The sequence below is a fragment of the Manis javanica genome, chromosome 13, assembly GCF_040802235.1.
Source record: "Manis javanica isolate MJ-LG chromosome 13, MJ_LKY, whole genome shotgun sequence".
In the NCBI taxonomy this organism is placed as follows: domain Eukaryota; kingdom Metazoa; phylum Chordata; class Mammalia; order Pholidota; family Manidae; genus Manis; species Manis javanica.
Window position 1 is genome coordinate 16785696 of NC_133168.1, and position 18024 is coordinate 16803719.

General features: G+C 41.5%; 1 protein-coding gene and 1 pseudogene across 4 annotated transcripts in view; both read left to right on the plus strand.

Moving 5' to 3' along the window:
- Positions 1–18024, plus strand: part of RRAGD (Ras related GTP binding D) — a 36456-nt gene that overhangs the window by 4621 nt on the left and 13811 nt on the right. For 3 of the 4 annotated variants that reach the window (XM_017665701.3, XM_073220983.1, XM_037014082.2), the window contains exons 2-3: positions 12592–12887; positions 17191–17498. In XM_017665701.3, the coding sequence (XP_017521190.3) occupies positions 12645–12887; positions 17191–17498 (551 nt within the window). In that variant the 5' untranslated portion in view covers positions 12592–12644. The remainder of the gene's footprint in view (positions 1–12591; positions 12888–17190; positions 17499–18024) is intronic. The other variant, XM_037014087.2, reaches the window with a different exon arrangement.
- Positions 8007–8132, plus strand: LOC118971786 (U1 spliceosomal RNA; annotated as a pseudogene).

Here is an 18024-nt window from a genome sequence, read left to right on the forward strand (position 1 = left end):
CACAACATGAGCTAGAACTATCAAAGTTTTAAGAGAAGGTCAAGTTGGTAGAAATATAAGTCCCTTTCCTTTTATTCTCCCTTCTCCAAAATGAATTGGCTTGACTACAGCCCTGGCTGTAGCTAATCTCTTGGACTCTCTTGTGGCCCTGGCAAGTACAAAGATAAAGAAGAGTTGGAATAGGTGGAAATACAGAATAGTTTTGTGACCAGTAATTTGCAATCACAGTATGAGTTGATCATGGGGGCTGTTGAACCAGTGTGATCGACATTTGAAACCAACATAAGATTATATATTAACGACACTTTGATAAAAAAAAGTGTGACCAAAGTCTCACACCTTAGGCATAGTGCTTGTTCAAATACATATATTTAGAGAGATCATATTTACATATCAGATACTTTATAAACATACGTCAGTTGTTCAAGGTATCATGGAATCTTGAGTCTCTACTTTTATCAGAAGTTTCTTACATTTTAATATTAGAACAGATAGAGGGTAGTCAAATGGGAAAAAGATCAAGAAACAGCAAGTTCTGGAGTTCTGGATAAGGGCTATGGCTCTGAGTTTAATAGATCGGTTCTCCCCGGGTGTTTGAGTATCATCCCAGCTCACCCTCTGCTTTATTCAGCCCCTCCACCCCCACAGTCATTGTTGATGACTCTATTTCACTTCCTGCCTCAGCCACTTTCCTGCTCATTTTTCTTCTTTATTCTCTACCTCCTTTATTTTACCTTACCTTTTTTAAAAAAAACAAAAAACCTTTTTTTTATTCTCCCTCTTCTGCAAAAGCCTTAAAGCTCTCTTATGACAGTGGCTTTCCCTGGTTCTGCTATGACACACAAGACAAAGAGGTTTTTCACTCCTGGCTGAATGTGTCCAGGGAGCCAGTCAACTTTCTCCTCGTGAGGATCTCAGGGGAAGACTCCAGCTCTGTTCCCTAGTGCATAAAATCACCTTCAAAAGCCTTGATGCCTTTGAAAATGTATGTTCTGTTTGCATTTAGTTGTCCTTACTAAGTAATCAAGTGGACAGTGATCTTCATGATTTTGCATGTTCTTTTAGAAATGGTACAATTATTACTCATATATTTAATTCCCATTAACTTGGAGTTTCTTACTGAACTCCTTCCTGGGCCTTGAATGTATAAATAGTTCCATTGATCAGAAATGGAAAGAGCTGCAGATGATGTTGCAAATAGAAGCAAACCAGAGGCCTCTTCCTAAAACCAAAGGTATATAAACCCTAAACCTTTGTTGACCCCCCAGAATACTAATAGCAAGGGAATTCTACCTTTCCCTCTAAGCTGAGTGAGCCTCCCACTGTAGTCACATTCCACAAAAGACCCTCTGGTTACCTAGGCTTGGGCTGTGGAAAAAAAGAAAAAGGGTGTGTGTGCACATAGGCACACACACCGTGACAGACTGATGGATGAGGAAGTAAAGATTCATGGGCTAGGGGACATATGTATGGGCTCACATAGGTAATAAACGGCCAAGCTGGGACTTGAACCCCCTTCCAGCACTAACTCAGTACTTTCTAAACCGTTCTACTTGCGATTCCTTTGCCACTGCATTATTCTAATTCTTTCATTAAATCTTTATTTTTTCCCATTTTGGACCTGTTGAAAAGTGTCACCTCTAGGAGAACTTTCCTTAATTATATGGTAGTCCCCCTTATCCTTGGGCGATCTGTTTCAAGACCCCCAGTGGATGCCTGAAACTGGATAGTACCAAACCCTACCTATACTGTTTTTTTTCCCTATATATACATACCTATGGTAAACTTCCATTTATAAATTAGGCACATTAAGAGATTAACAACAATAATAAAATTGGACAGTTATCATAATGTGCTATAGTAAAAGTTACATGACTATGGTCTCTCTCAAAGTATCTTAGTGTGCTGTTTTCACCCTTGTGATGATGTGAGATGATAAAATGCCTATGCGATCAGGTGAAGTGAGGTGAATGACGTAGGCATTGTAGGCATTGTGGTGTAGTTAAGCTACTGTTGACCTTATGATGGCATGTCGAAAGGAGGATCGGATCATCTGTTTCTGGACCGAGATTGACCTAGGGAAAGTGAAACCATGGATAAGAGGGAGCCTACAGTAATAGCTGTCAATCGTATAAATACAGAGTTTATGAAGCGTATTTCATATGATATTTTATTCTCCCCCAAAAATCCCTTGAGCTCATTAAGGCAGAGCCAATCCTACTGGAACTGTGTGAAGAGGTACACATTGGCCTTGAAGTCCCATTTTCCTGACTTCTGGTTCCTTTTTTTTGTGAACATTCCCAACCCACAGATAAACCAGGAGTGGCTTCTAGGCAGCTTTGTGTTCAAGGCTCTGATCCATCTTTCACTTTCTACTATATAAGGCCTGTTGGTTTTTGAAGGGCTTTGCCAGTTACAGATTAGGTAATTAGCCTGCAGTGTTAAAGACTGAGTGGCTCAGTTAGGTGACCTCCTCCCCTTAGTGCTGTTTCTGGGGGTGGTTAGTTTTCCCGGGGTCTAGTTAGAAAGCTGGGCTCTTTGGGAAATTTTAGGACCCAGCGCAAGATAGCTAAGGTATTTGCAGTGTTCTTGACCACAGGTAGGTACAGTTTACCTAGGCAGACAGCTCATCCTTCTGATACCCAAGTGTTGGTCTGGGCCAAAGTCAGATAGGAAGTTTCTTTTTAAAGCTTTAGTTAATTTAGCTACAAATTCTGCTCAGTCTCTCTCATTCAGTCATCCCAAGCAACAGACATCTCTTGAGTGTGTATTGTGTGTGGTAGGCACTAAGGCCCCAGTTTTTACATCTGTAAAGGATAAATGTTACCAACTGGAGGACTAGAGATGACACTGTGCTGCACAGGAGGTCAGGAGTAGTAAGTGCTTGTGATAAGAGGTTGGAGCAAGCTGGTTTGAGCTGTTGTCAGTGACTATGGCTAAAACCTCTCAAATGTGCCTTCCACCTCAGCCAGCCCACTCAGGGTGAAAAAGGACTGTCAGGGCAGGGACTGCCTTTGCAGTCTGCATTCCCACCCAGACCTGTCTGCAGTCTCATGGCTTTGACCCCCTTCGGAGACCCTGAATCCTTTCCTCCCTTGAGCCTCAAGCCAACAGGCCCTCCAGACTCAACACCTTGAGTTCCTTTCCCACCTCCCCTCTGGCTGCTTGGCACACGGGCCCTTGTGGACTTGTGGATCACCAAATAGAATCTGTTCCTTTTGACCATTTCCACAGCCTGTGCCTTGATTCTTCCATTTCTCATTTGTGTTCTAGAACAGCCTCGTAACTGCTGTCTGGGAGGGAAAATTTTCTCTATTCTCTTACGTTTTGAATTGGGAGCCTGCAAATTAAACTGACAGATTAACAAGAAAAAAAGAAAAGATTTAATTACGTACTAATGCATGAGAGTTCACAAAATATTCTGCATGAGGTGTTTAGAATTTCTAGCTTTATACCATCCTAATGGGGAAGGGCAGAAAGGCACTTCTGTGAGAACACATGACTTTGTAGAAGTGGGTTGGGGAAAGGGCATTTATGATAAAACAAATGACTTCTTGAAAAGATAAGCAGGCCCATAGGAGAGCAGGTGGGAGATGTGAATAGTCTTGTGACAGTGTCTGTCTGATGTGGTGCAACTTCTCTTTTGTCTCAGTCTCCAGCAAGAGATGATTACAGTTGCTCCCAAGAAAGAGATTGATGACATTTGAGTTCCTTGGGGAGTCTCTGCTTTAGGAAAATAAGGGATTTCCATGGACTCAGATGTCTTTAGCTCAATATAATTTTTATGCCACAGTGGCTTATTCTAGACCCCTTCAGTGTCTCCACACTGACCCCCCCTCTAGGGAGTCTGTATCTGGAGTGAACTTCTGAAGTGTAAATCTGATCGTCTTAGTTTCCCCTTAAAATCGTAAGTGAATTCCTTCTGGCTTTCAGAGTAAGATCCAAATTTCCCAGCATCTCATTCCTGAGCTTTTCCCTCCAATTTTTTTTTTTTTTGCAAGGTACAGGCTTTTATTTAGACATAAAGTGAAAGGACAGAGCTCCCGGCTCACGCCAGGAGGGGACAAGAGAGTCCCCTCTTCCCTCCAATTTATGCAAAGATATTTATTGAATTCATGCCACCTGCTATATTGTATTTTGCCTCAGTCTCCAGTAAGTGTTTATGTGAGAGATGGACAAGTAAGTAATTACACAAAAAGACAGACATATCAAGTAAAAAGATAGCAATAAGTATGATTAAGAAGTTGCAGGATTATTAGGAAGTGATGGAGCCTGATTTCGATGCAAGGAGATAAAATTGCCCTGGGCTGGGTGGGAAGAAGGCAAGGGGAAGCCTGGGGAAAAAAAGCCGGCCAGGCTGAGGGCGGAGCAAGTCCAGGGCCTGAGGTGTGCAGCCAGGAGGCCAGTGAGGCTGCAGGTAGGGAACTAGTGGGTTGGCTGACCCAGGCATGGAGAGAGAGGGTAGCCCAGTGGGGCCTCTTGCGGGGAGGAAGGCATTCTGATGGCATTCTAAGTGCTCTGGGAAGCTGTTGCGCAGTGTGCAGCCTCCTTGCATTGAAACTACATTCCTCAAACTCCAGGAAGGCCAAAATATCTTCCTGGCATTATCTTTCTCTCCCATCTCTTCGACCTTAGACATAGATGTTATTTCCCCAGGGAGCTCTCCCTGAGCGCTTAACACCTAGAGAGCAGTGCATTGTAACTCCCCTTTTTTCTTGTCTATTATCCCCTCTGATCGCCAGGGAATACATATTTGAATCTTTTCTTTGTGTCTGCAGCCGCCAGCTCAGCCCTGTGTCCTCTCGGCGGATGTTCAGGGAACCTGTATGAAACCGGGACAATCTGCCCCCTTGTGAATCTCACCTCCCTCCAGCAACTTCCTCCAAACCCGCTGACACTTTTAAAGAGCCTTCTTGGGGTTTCATCTCTAATCCCCAGTCCTTCTGTAGTTCCTTCTCCTTCACATTCTCCCCTTTCTTGGGTGGTCCTGAGCAAGTGGGTAGTGCTCAGGGAAATGCGGGTGGGGAGAGCCCAGCCCTCTCCAGGGGGCTGGAGTGGTCCATTTCCTCATCTAAGCTCATTGCGAACATTCCCAAAGTGGGAAGACCCCCCTCCGAAACTCTCTGAGAAACCCCTCAGGGGTTCAGAAGCAGAGATACTTGAGGGAAGCCTGGGAGAGGGCTATAGAGGGGAGATTATCGTCTGGCAGCCCTTTCTGAGGTTAAGAAACCTTTCCTGGCTGAAACTGAGTACAACAGTATTCTGGATGGGTTGGTCAGTCCTGATAGGGTGCCTGCTGTTCCTGCAGTAGCTGTTTTCCTGTGGATTGTTCAAGCAAAAAAGGTAGCTGACTCAATCCCTTTTTGCCCTCGTTTGGGAATTTCAGTTCTGGCATTTAACTGGCATGGATTTGTAGAGTTGGAGTTTTGTTTTTAAGAAAAAAATCACAACCTCATTTCCACTTAATCCATTACCTTTTATTTTAGTGAAATGTACAAATTAGTTGAAGAAAAGATTCTTCTTCTGAGTATGGGAGTATGTTGTCATGACATTTCAAGGGATTTCCCTTCATTTGGACAAAATTAATGCTTTATGTTGAGCTGCATATTTCTGTTTATTTGCCATGATAGTGCTTGCATCCTATTTGGTGTACTGAGCAAATGAACTTTCCCTTTTAAACAAACAAAATCTCACCTAATCAACAGCAGTGGCCTACAAAAATTGTTTGACTGTGGTCCACAATAAAAAATATTGTGAACCAGCACCCACATGTGTAAGTGAACCTAAGAGAGTTTCACTTGCAGTGTTTTTATTTTTCATAATGTACTCTGATTTTCTAGTCTCTTCATTTTTCTTTGTTGCGGTTATTGTTGAATGCCATCCAGTCGGTGGTGGAGGCCCTGGGTGAGGACTCCACCACATACCAGCCCTATGACTTGGACGAGTTCCTACCCCCCTGAGAGATTCCTCAGGGGAGAGACTCCCCAGTGGGTGGGTAAAGTTTGTAGAAATGTCGGGTGAAGTCCGTGGCAAATGGTATATTTCGGTATACACCAGCTAAACAGGATAAAATGCATCTGCATAGATCCAAGGGATCTCCACAGAACTGTTGGTACATTTACTGATCCGGCCCATTTCCCAGCTGTTTGCAGTTGGTAGCCCATGCTTGAATTTGGCAGGGAAAGGAAGTACTTCAGCTGTATATGGACTTTACAGCTGCATGTATATTTTGCTTCCCAGACACTCTGTATGTAAACATGCATGTACACTACCTCCCCTCTCCCAGGAGGAGATCCAACCTCTAGCGCACCAGCGTGCATGATCAGGCCACAAAGGAGACTTGGAGACCTTGCCCAAGGGAAGTTAAAATCGGTAGACATCCAGCAGTATGAGTTGGGAGGAAACAAAGACGTTTATAGATACTTAAATATTGTTGTGCTTGTACATAATTTACATGTGGAGTTTTGTTTTCTTTCGAGGCAGTATTGCCCAGCAGAGAGAGAATGTATACACTGTATAGGTTAATCCTGAGTTTGAATGTTACTTGACCTTCCTGAGCCTGAGTTTCAACTGTGAAACGGGGATGATAATATCTATTCCTGAAGGAGTATGAATGGGATGAAGTGTGTGGAGCATCTAGCACAGTATTTTGCATATGGCAGGCGCCTTCATACATGGTTGCTCTGAGTTTTCATTGCATGTATATTTTCTTGTTTGTGCAAGGCATTGAGACTTTGCTTACATTTGGGCTCCCCTCTCTTGGAGAGCTTCTTCCCCCTCACCTCTGCGAACTCCCTTCAAATTCTTTAAATTGCTTTGTCTGCATTTAGAGCCTTTGTAACAACCACCTGGGTTCCTCCCAACAGCCTGAGGGCATTTCTCCCCTACTTGGCTTTGCTCTAACACTTGCTGTTTGAAAAGTGATAATAAAGCAATTACAGCTCTTTAGGTTACTATTCTTTTCCTTGAGAAGACGTATTTTAAAACGGCTGTATTGAGGTATAATTGACATAAAGCGTACCTATTTGATAAGTGTTGACATACGTGCACACCTGTGAACCCGTTGCCACAATCAAGATGAGCCTGCCCACCACCTCCAGAAGTTCCCTCATACCCCTTAATACCTCTGACCTACCATCTCTTCCATTTCCCAGGCAACCACGGATCTGCTATTTGTCATGTAGATTCCTTTACACTTTTTAGAACTCTGTGTAAATGGAATCATAAAGTATGTCCTTTTTGAATTGGCTTCTTTCACTCAGCTTAATTATTTTGAGATTCATCCACCTTTTATGTATCAATAGTGTGTTTCTGAGATGCAGTAGTTTATCCATTCACCTGCTGATGGATGTTTCGGTTGTTTGCAGTTTTTGACTGTTGCAAATAAAGTCATGAGCCTTTGAGTACAGATTTTTGTATGAACATACGCTTTCATCTCTTTAGGGTAAATACATAGCAGTGGAATATCTGGGATATTACAATCAATGTATGTTTAACTTCTTAAGAGACCTCACAACTGTTTTCCAAAATGGTTGTACCATCTTACATTTCCACTAGCAGCATATGAGAATTTAGTGTCTCTACATTGTTGCCAGCACTTCTTACTGTTTCTCTTAATTTTAGCTATCTTAGTGGGTATGCAATAGTATCTCATTGTGGTTTTGATTTACATTTTCCTGATGATTGAGAATATTTTCATGTGCTTATTTACTTTCCATAAATCTTAGGTGAATTGTCTATTCAAATCATTTTACTTCCCCCACGTTTTTAAAAATTGGATTTTTGTTTTCTTATTAATGAATTTTTAGTTATTTGCATATTGTGGATACAAATCCTTTATCAGATATATGATAAATATGCAAGTATTTTCTCCCAGTCTGTGACTTGTCCTTTTTATGCTTTTAACTGAGAGCAGTTTTTATTTTAACACCACTGTATCAATTTTGGGGGGAAAGTGTTGTATCTGAGAAGTCTTTCCCTAACCCAAGGTCATAAATGTTTTTTCCATACTTACTTGGCAGGAGAGATACCATGATCAGAAAAGTGGTTTTCCTAGGGTGAGGCTTATCTATTGCACCCCAGATATGCTGACCCCTGTGATTCCCCTAAAAGTGGGACCACGTTTGTGCTTCCCCCTACAAAAAATAAGTTTTTTTCCTAGAAGTTACTGTTTTAGGCTTTACATGTAGGCCTATGATCTGTTTTGAGTTAATTTTTTATATGGTGTGAGATACGGATTGAAGTTCATTTAATTTTTTTTCTTTCCTTTTTTGGCATATGGATGTCCATTTGTTCTAATACCAATTAGTGAAAATGACTATCCCTTCTCAATGGAGTTGGCTTTGCAGCTTCATCAAAAAGCAGTTCTCCATGTATATATATGTTAATTTCTGGACTCTTGTTCTGTTCCAGTGATCTATTTGTCTATCTTTATACCAATACCACACTGTCTAGACTAGATTTTACATTTCTCCAAGATAAGTACATGTTTTTTGTCCATCCAGCATTTATTAATCGAACACTTTGGGTACATTAACCAATATATTTATAGTATTGAAAAAACAAATCTTAAGACGACCATTTAAAAAGAAAATAGAGAGTTAAAATTACAATTTAAGGACTATTTAGTATTTTGAAACATGTTCTGCATGTTAAGTCCAAAAGATATCAAAAGTTTTCAGTAAGCTTGTGTATCTTTGAAATTTAACTTAAGGTCTAAGCTTTTTAAAGCACAAACCAGTGTGTTGGTTGTCCTCTTCTAATCCTCCCAATTCTGTGTCCTTCCTGACTGCTATACATTAAACATCTTTTGGTTCTTTTTCAAAACTAATTTTAATTATATGTGTATGGGAGTGTGTTTCCTTTTCAAAATTAAAGCCAAAATTTCCAAATCCTGTCCCTGTACACTCTTTGCTGTTTGCTCTGTGTGCTTCTGAACCCTTTTCTAATGCATTTCTGTACATATTTGTATTTGCTACTGGTTTGAGATTATTTTTAAATAAAAAAAAAATTGATAAACATAATTGTGCTTTTCTAACAAAAACCACAGCATTCTTGTGGTTACTTTTTGCCTCTCTCTCCTTCACCAGTCCCCCATGTCTATACTGGAATTTTAGTATCTGATTTTTATTCAAAAAATTTAAATAAATAATTAAAGTGCATAGATTTTGATAAAACTTCTTTGTTTTCCATTGTTTATTGCATTGCACTACATTTTGAGTATTTTTCTTTCAAGAACTCTTCCTTGAATAATTCTTTCAAAGAGATTAAGTGGACAGTAAACTTTGGGAGTCCTTGAATATCTGGAAACATCTTCATTTCACTCTTACATTTGCAAAATAGCATGACTGGTTATAAATCTAGGTTCAATGATGTTTTCTTTCAGGCATTTGAATATACTATTCTATTCTCTCTTTGTATCCCATGTCTTTCTGATTCCTTTGCAGATAACTGCTTTCCTCTTCTGAGAGTTTTAAGGACTTATATTAGTATCCTTAGTGTTTCTGAAGTTTTACCAGGATTATTCCAGGTGTGGGCTTGCTTTTGTTGTAAATTTCTCCTTTTTTACTTTGTGGGCCTGTTCATTTTGAGTTTTTCCTAAGCATGGGAAAGGCTTATTTATAGTTAGATATTGCTTTCCCCTGTGTATTACCTTTCTTTATTTTCTTCTTTTTGAACTTTGACAGACTAATGGGACTTCTGAATCTTACTCCTCATGTTCCCCTAACCCGTATTTCATTCTTTCCAGTGCTCTCTCCCCTTGTACTGCGTTCGGAGTTTTGCTCTCCAGTTGACTATTGCGCCCTCTTCATGTGTCCATTCTGCTTTTCAATCCACAACTGCTCTTATTATGAAACTGTGTGTTCCTCTTTGATGGATGCCATATTTCCTCTTTATCTCTGAGTATTTTAATTACACTTAACTTGAAATTTTACTCTGACTCCTTTATGAAGTCTGCTTCTTCAGATGCACATTCTTCCATTTGTTGAGTCTGTATTTTCTCTATCTTGGTTTTCTCGAAACATTAGGCATTTGAGAAAATGTCTGCAGGAACGATGGCGCTGTTCCATACGTGTTGTAGCGAGCTAAATACTTGGAGGGTGGTTGGTCATGTGGGTGTTCCCACCTGAAAGATACTCTGGTGTGTGTGTGTATTGGCTGGGAGGGCAGTGGTGCCCAGAGGTTATATGCTTGGCTTTGCTCACTGTGATTTTTCAGATAGCAGCCCTGCTGGTTGTCTTCCTGGCCCGGCCTGTTTGGGCTCCCACTAGTTCTCCCTTCGGCAGCAGAATCCTGCCATTCGTAGCCAAGGACTGCAGTTTCCCTCTCCAAGCTGGCCTTTCTTTGTGTTTCTTAGAAATTTCACAGTAATTTGTCGACTTGGAGTTCTCTTTTTATGTTTTAAGCTCAGCTACCCTTGTTTATTTGTTCGTCTGTTTATGTATTGTTCCTACCTTTTCTATTTTTAGGGATTCATTGTGGGAGGTGAAGACTGTGACATGTTACCAGTCCGATATTTTTGAAAATGGAAGTCCTGTTGTCTTTTTCAATTTCTATCCTGCTTTTGCTCAGATGGGCTTGTAATGACAATACTGCAAGTAGGTAGCCTATAATCCCTGATAAGGAAAAAGAAAGCTGGTGACCTTTTGGGAGGTTTACTTCCGCATTACTGCTCCTATAGTGAATCATCAGCAGTTTGTTGCACTGGGTTAAGTTGAACTGGAAAAGCCTGTGAATAGGGTGAGAATAAGGAGTGTAGTAGTGTCTGTGCACATCTAGACCTGTTTATTTTTTATTCAGTCATTGTTTTACCTGAAGTTTGTGTGTTTACCTATGCCTATTGCAAATTCAAACATCAAAATACTGTATATAGTAAATGACATTCACCAAGATAGTATCAAGTATTACTATGTGTTTTAGGAAAAAATTGTTAGTTACAGTAAGGGAAGTAAAGGATTACGTTATAGTCTGTTTGGATTAGGTTTAGGTTGGGACCAGGAACTGAGAAAGACATGAGGTGTAGGTTAGAAAAAAATAAACAAGAGATTTAGAAAAATAATTAAATGTATGTATATATCTATATTTGACTATATTCTGTGTTTTTCCTTAAAACATTGGCTTTTCTCGATTTTTCTCCGAATTTTATAGCGTTTAAAATTTTTATTTAATTTTTTGGTCCGTCATGATGCCTTTTTAAAAAATACTGAGGTATATTTCACATACCAAAATATTTGCCCTTTAAAATACAAATCAGTTTTAGTATATTCACAGAGGTGTGCAATGATCACCACTATTTAATTCCAGAACATTTCATCACTTCAAAGAAACCACATACCCCATCATAGTTCCCCCATTTTCCCTTCCCTCTAGACCCTGGCAACCACAAAATACTTTCTATCACTATGGATTTGTCTATTCTGAACATTCCATATAAATGGAATATAATAATATGTGACCTTTTGTGTATAGCTTATTTTGCTTAACAGAATGTTTTAAGTGTTCGTGTATGTTGTAGCATGAATCAGTACTCCTTTCCTTTTTCATGGCCAAATAATATTCCATGGTATGAGTATACCACAGTTTGTTAAACCCATTATGTTGTTTCCTCTTGGCTATTATGAATAATGATGCTATGAACATTGGAGAACAAGTTTTTGCTTGGACGTACATCTTCATTTCTTGCATTCCTATGAGTGGAATTGCTGGGTCATATGGTGAGTCAGTGTTTAATTGTATGCAGAACTGCCACCTGTTTATCAAAGCAAACCTTTTTACCTTCTTACTGGTAGCGTATGAGAGTTCTGATTTCTCTACATCCTCACCAACTCTTGTTACTGTCTGTCGGTTTTATTTCATCTGTACTAGTGGGTATGAAGTGGCATCTCATTGTGATTTTGATTAGTATTTCTCTGATGGTTAATGGTGTGGAGCATCTTCATGGGCTTATTGGCCATTTGTGTATCTTCTTCAGAGACATGTCTATATCCTTTGCCCATTTTAAAAATCAGGTTGTCTTTTTATTGTTAAATGTAAGAGTTTTTTATGTATTCTGGTTGCTAGACCCTCATCACATACACATTTGCAAATGTTGTCTCCCATTCTGTGGTGGCCTTTTCTTGGTAGTGTCCTTCGGAAGCACAAAAGTTTTTAATTTCAGTGGAATCCAAAATTATTTATTTAAGTGTAATTTAAAGGAACAAGCATCTCTTCAGTGCATGGAGACTCTAGGCAGAGAAAGACAATGCTCTGGAATGCTAAGACGGGATTCTTTCCCCTGACAGTCTGATCCAGGAAATCTCTACTCTTCATACTCCATACTTGCTGCTTGTGGTGTGGAATCATACAGATTTTTAACCCTCTGGGATGGTGTAAGAGGTAGTGAAATGGCGTGTATTTTTTTAGTGTTTCCCTATTAACTAAAAGCTGGCCCCTTGACGAGTGGGGTGATGTCGTTAGCACTCTGCGTATTTGGAAAAGTAGCATTGTCTGTGAATCATATATTACATCTGAGGTGGAAGTGAAACTCCTCTAATTAACCGCTGTGAAAGTGACTCGCGACTCACCCTCATTCTTGTTCTGTGGTTTCTCCAGTTCTGGACTTCAGCGATCCGTTCAGCACTGAAGTGAAGCCGAGAATCCTGCTCATGGGCCTGAGGAGAAGCGGCAAGTCGTCTATTCAGAAAGTTGTCTTTCACAAAATGTCTCCCAACGAAACCCTGTTCTTGGAGAGCACCAACAAGATCTGCCGGGAAGATGTTTCCAACAGCTCCTTTGTTAATTTCCAGATTTGGGACTTCCCGGGACAGATTGACTTTTTTGACCCTACATTTGACTATGAGATGATCTTCCGGGGAACAGGAGCCCTGATATTTGTCATAGACTCCCAGGTAAAGCTCAGGCGTGGGTGTGATGATGCTGCAGTCCCCGGCCCGGCACAGGCAGCCCCTTCCCCATGTTCACACTAGTGCCTTTATGATGGTTTTGGTTTGGTTTTTAGAATCGGGAATAGGCCTTCTGCCAAACAGACATTTCTCAGTTGGGGCTGTCGGGGTTTGCAAAGGAGAAGAGACTCCTTTGTCACCCCAAGTAACAGGCAACTGCAATAGTGATCTGTGTACACCTCAGCAAATTACAGACCTGGGAAAACTCACAGATGGAGGGTACCTGCATACAGGCCATGGCAGCGGCTGTATGTCCCTGCTCTGATGCTCTTGGCAGATGTATATTAAAGGTTACAGGTTCTCTGCAACAAAAATACATATATAAATTTACATTTTAAAATGTTTACTATTTCCTCTAAAGTTCAGTTCTAAGTGTGACATTTTTTCTTCTGAATTAAATTATTATGATATTACTAGTACACAAGACAGCCTAACAATTATGTATTTATAGGTAACTGTTAAATATAAAAAGTAAAGTTTGAGGAAAACATCTCTTAAGAAGAGGATATTTTTCCACTTGATTCATATATCCAGGCTTGATTAAGACAGGATATAGCATCAGTTCTGTTTTTGTTTTCTGTTTGTATAAGCGTAAATGCTGAGAAACCTTGTTCACACAAATGAGTGGGTGGATATGGGGTGAGTTTTGTTACTAGCATTCACTTGATTATTTCAGCTTCTCCCAAGTTACTTCCCCCTAAATTTCCCAGTTTCCTACCACAAAAAATTGTTGGTAGTAGTTTATTGATAGACATCCTGATCGGACGGACCGTCCTTTAACTTTCCAAAAGCAAAAGGTTGGGAAATCCTTGACGGTGAAGAGCCTTTATTATTTATTGCCCAGGCGTTAGTAAACTCACTTCATCAGAACGCTTCACTCTTATCACCTTCCTGAAATCGTCTCTGGCACCCCGGTTTCATAGCTGGGCCTTTGTCCTGTAGAGCAGGAGCCGGGCCGTGGTTGCCCCTCAGGCACGTCAGTGTCAGGAAGGATCATGGGTGACAGGACGGGACGGTGACCCTCCCCATCCTCTCCAAGCCCAGGGGACTCTGAGGAAGTGTCCCTGATGCGCGGCCCCGCCTGAGGGCTTGCTCCAGGGCTCTCCTGGGCAGCTGTGGGGGAGTAAAAGGCAACAAGCCCTGCAGGAACGCGCTAAACAGACTGAGTCCCAGTCACGCCATTTCCCTGAAACTGTGAACCTGCAGACAAGTGCGCAGAGCCCCCCAGCCCTTGCAGGAACGCCACGGGGTTAGGGGGCAAGGGATATGAAGACTTAGAAATAAGGGTCTGAGCCACACGTGGAGAACCTTCCTCATGCCTGAGAGCATCATAGATTCACTCAGGGAACTAAGCGCCTATTTAATATAATAATGAAGCTTTCAACTAAGCCTTTCGGTTCCAAGCGACTGCATTGTGTCCCCCTAGCGTAGCTGGGGGAGTGTGGCCATATGGTTAGAAGGGCTCTTTGTTTGGGGATGGGGGCGTGGAGGGGGGAGGCCGTGGTTCTCAGGCCGTGGTCCACGAGCAGCAGTGCCGCCCGCTGACAGTGCATGCCCCTCGACGCCGGCCTCAGGCCCAGGGCCTGCCGTGGGGCGCTGCCTCTGGCTGTCCCGCTGGTACCGACTCGTGACCCGTCTGTGGCTTGGGCACTGTCCCCCGCCTTCCTGCCTCAGGCGCCTCGGGTCTGCCAGCACCGTAAGTTAGGGAGCCGGAGAAGGGCAGCTGGGTTCTGCACCTGCTGCTGCATGGGGGCGGGGCTCCGGGTGTCACTGTCGTCTGACCTCTGAAGCTACGTTTGTATCCCGAAGTCACTCGGCTGCTGTTTTCTGTAGTTGAACTTGGTAGCCTAGGTAGTAATAGCCCGCCGGGGAGGTAAGTAGATCCCAACCTGATGACTCATCATTTCAAGACAGTGGCTCAGTAAGTTCTTATCACTACCGCGCTGTGTTCCTGGAATTGAGATTGCCAGCGCAGCTCTGTCTCGGGTGTTTGTAATGTGCCCATAATGTGGCTAACGTTGGTACACTGACCTATTTTTAAACTGTAACTGTAATTTTTAATTCTGCCTGAACATGGAAAGTGGATCTTCAATTTGGGTGGGTAAATGTGTTTTTGTTTTATTTTGTTACTTGTTTGGAGTTTTTTAAAAAAGTGAGGTAGAGAAAGGCGTAAGAAGAAAAAATTCACCTTTTAAGTTAGATATTAAAGAAAACAGTGTTTTCACACATGAGCAGTCATTTAGTAAAAAGAAGGAAAATTAAATAAGCCATTTCAGAACCTATCTAATACATACTTTCCTTCTGAAAACAGACTATAAAATACAATAATGTTCCAGGGAATCTTTACAGATGTGATTACAAGCACTGAGAAGAAAAGTGTATTTTGGGGAAGCATCTGGCAGCACTTGCACGTCGTTGCCTTAGTTTCTAAGCAGTGCTCCGTTGGTCTGACAGCTCATGTTTTAGTTTCTGCCTGTGAATTCCTCACAATCCCAGGATTGCCGGATAAATTTATGACCAAGGAGAAAACGTGTCCTCACAGCATGTTGTAAAATAAAAGAGAATGAAATCATCTGAAGTGATTTCCCAGGAGCTAAATGGGTGGCACCTCCCACGCCCAGCAGAGCCCACAGAATGCACCACATCTGCAGAGCTGCCCTCAGCCCTCTGAAGCCAGTTCACACATGTTGGGATCCTGAGAGCATGTCTGCTCAACCCGTGTTGATTGCGACCTGCCTGTAATTCCTAGATCTAATTTTGAACAAAAACTAAGCAGTGTATTTTTCCTTTAATTCTACTTATTGTAGAAGATAATAACAGACAGTTGGAAAAGTCATCCCCAATCCCTCTGCTCCAGTAAGCCAAGAATTCTTTTTAATGTTAGTTTTAGATCTTGTATCTATATGCCACTTCATCAGTTGATAACCATATCATTTTATATGCTTGGCCGGGAGGTTAGAGGAGAGATTTTTTATCTTCTCATACTGTGATGCTCTTTTGACATTGGCTAGCTTTGCTCACAGACATGTCACCTTAACTCCCCTATAATGCATCATAGGCAATACCATTTTTGGATACAATTTACATACAATAAAATGCACTCATTTTAAGTGCACAGTTCAGTGAGTTTAACAAACATACACACTTTGGAACCACTTCATAATCAAGATAAAGACTTGTCTACCACCCCCAAAGTGTTATTTTAGGTCCTTTCTCAGCACCCCAAAATTTTTTGGTAAATTTTAAGACAGTGTAATAATTCTGTGTGTTGTTTATGGGTACATGTAACAATGTAAGGTGATGAGTGAGAATATAAACACTTAACTCCAGCAGGGGTTACCTCTGGAGGGTCGCGGGTAGAGTGATGGGCTGGGCTGGGAAGATGACACACGGCTTCAGTGTCTCCTGTTTGATTTCTTAAGCATGGAGATGTATATGCAGGTGTTCATCATGTTGTTACATAGGTATCATCTGTAGGAAGGAGGGAAAAATGGTATGTTATTTGGGGCAGTTAACTCCAGATCAAAGGTCAGCTAACTTTATATGTGAAGGACCAGATGCTAAATGCTCTAGGCTTTGCAGGCTATACTGTCTCTGAGGAGTTTCCACGGAGGAAACTGCTCAGCGCTGCCATGTACCACAAAAGCAGCCGTAGACAATATGCACACAGATGTATGTGGCTGTGCTCAACCACTTTACTTAACAACCAGCAGTGAGCCTGATTGGATCCTCTGGCTACCGTTTGCTGACCAGTGGTTCTTAAAAGTCTCCCCTCCTGTCTCTTTCCTCATTCTCCCTGTGACCTCCGTCCCATTTCCATCACGGTTCATCAGGAGACTTGCCACCAACCTGGGAAGACAGTACCGTGCCCAGGGAAGGCCCTAGGTGCTGTGAGGTCATTCTGAATTCATACAACTGCAATTTTATCGTGACCATCAAGGGAAATCATAACAGCCTACAGCAGCATTTTCCTAGCCTTTCTTTTTCATCTCTTTGTTAAAACCGAAGTTTTCAAACTTGGATTCTATGAAACCAGCTTTTATTTGGGTTTTTGCAAAATATGTTTGAGGGTCATACCCACGTGGTTTCCAGATTTAGGAATGTATGTGATGGAAAGAAATGGTGGCCGTGAGGTGGGGTGATGTATGGGTTAATTAGCTCAGCTGGGGGTGGGGGTCATTTTATGATGTATAAGTATTTGAAAACATCATATTGTGCACCTTAAATGTGTGTGATGTTTATTTGTCAGTCATACCTCAGTACAGCTAGAAAAAGCACAGTATCTGTGGAAGACAGCCTAGAATGGTCCAGAAGCAAAGCAGCGCCTCCCCTGACAGAAGTGTGCCTTCCTTCCCAGGACGATTACATGGAAGCCCTGGCCAGGCTCCACCTCACCGTGACCAGGGCCTACAAAGTGAACACTGACATCAACTTCGAGGTGTTTATTCATAAGGTGGACGGTCTGTCAGATGACCACAAAATCGAGACCCAAAGAGATATTCATCAGAGGGCAAACGATGACCTTGCTGATGCTGGATTAGAAAAAATTCACCTCAGGTGAGAACAGAAACCCCTCAGGGATCACAGGGTTTCTGACAGAAGAAAACAGGTTTGGGGTGCAAAGTCACTACCAGTGGTTTGACATGGACAGTAATTTACCTGTTTACCCTATTTTGTGCTGTAGGCATTGGGAGGGTATTTGGGGAAATCAAGCTTTGCATGTGCTAATTTTAATTTTGTAAAATTTTTTAAACAAATGATCAGAGTCAAGGTCTCCATATAAAAAGACATAACATAAAACCCAGGAATATAATCCAGGAAGTTAGCAATGCTGAAATGTGCCATTCCTGATAAAAATGATAATATTTGTAGTCCTAAGTATAAAGGAGTACTCTCTGAAGATTATTCGAGTAGGAATACTCTCCGAGGAAAACCACTTCCCAATCATTTTTTTTGTGTGTGTGTGTAGTATCATCACTCAGTTTACCAGTTGGCAAATGAAAAAATTAAATGCTTTAGTGTCAGTAACAACCAGTAACTAACCTAAGAGGTGTGTGTGAAGATTATCTGGTGTGGATTCTCT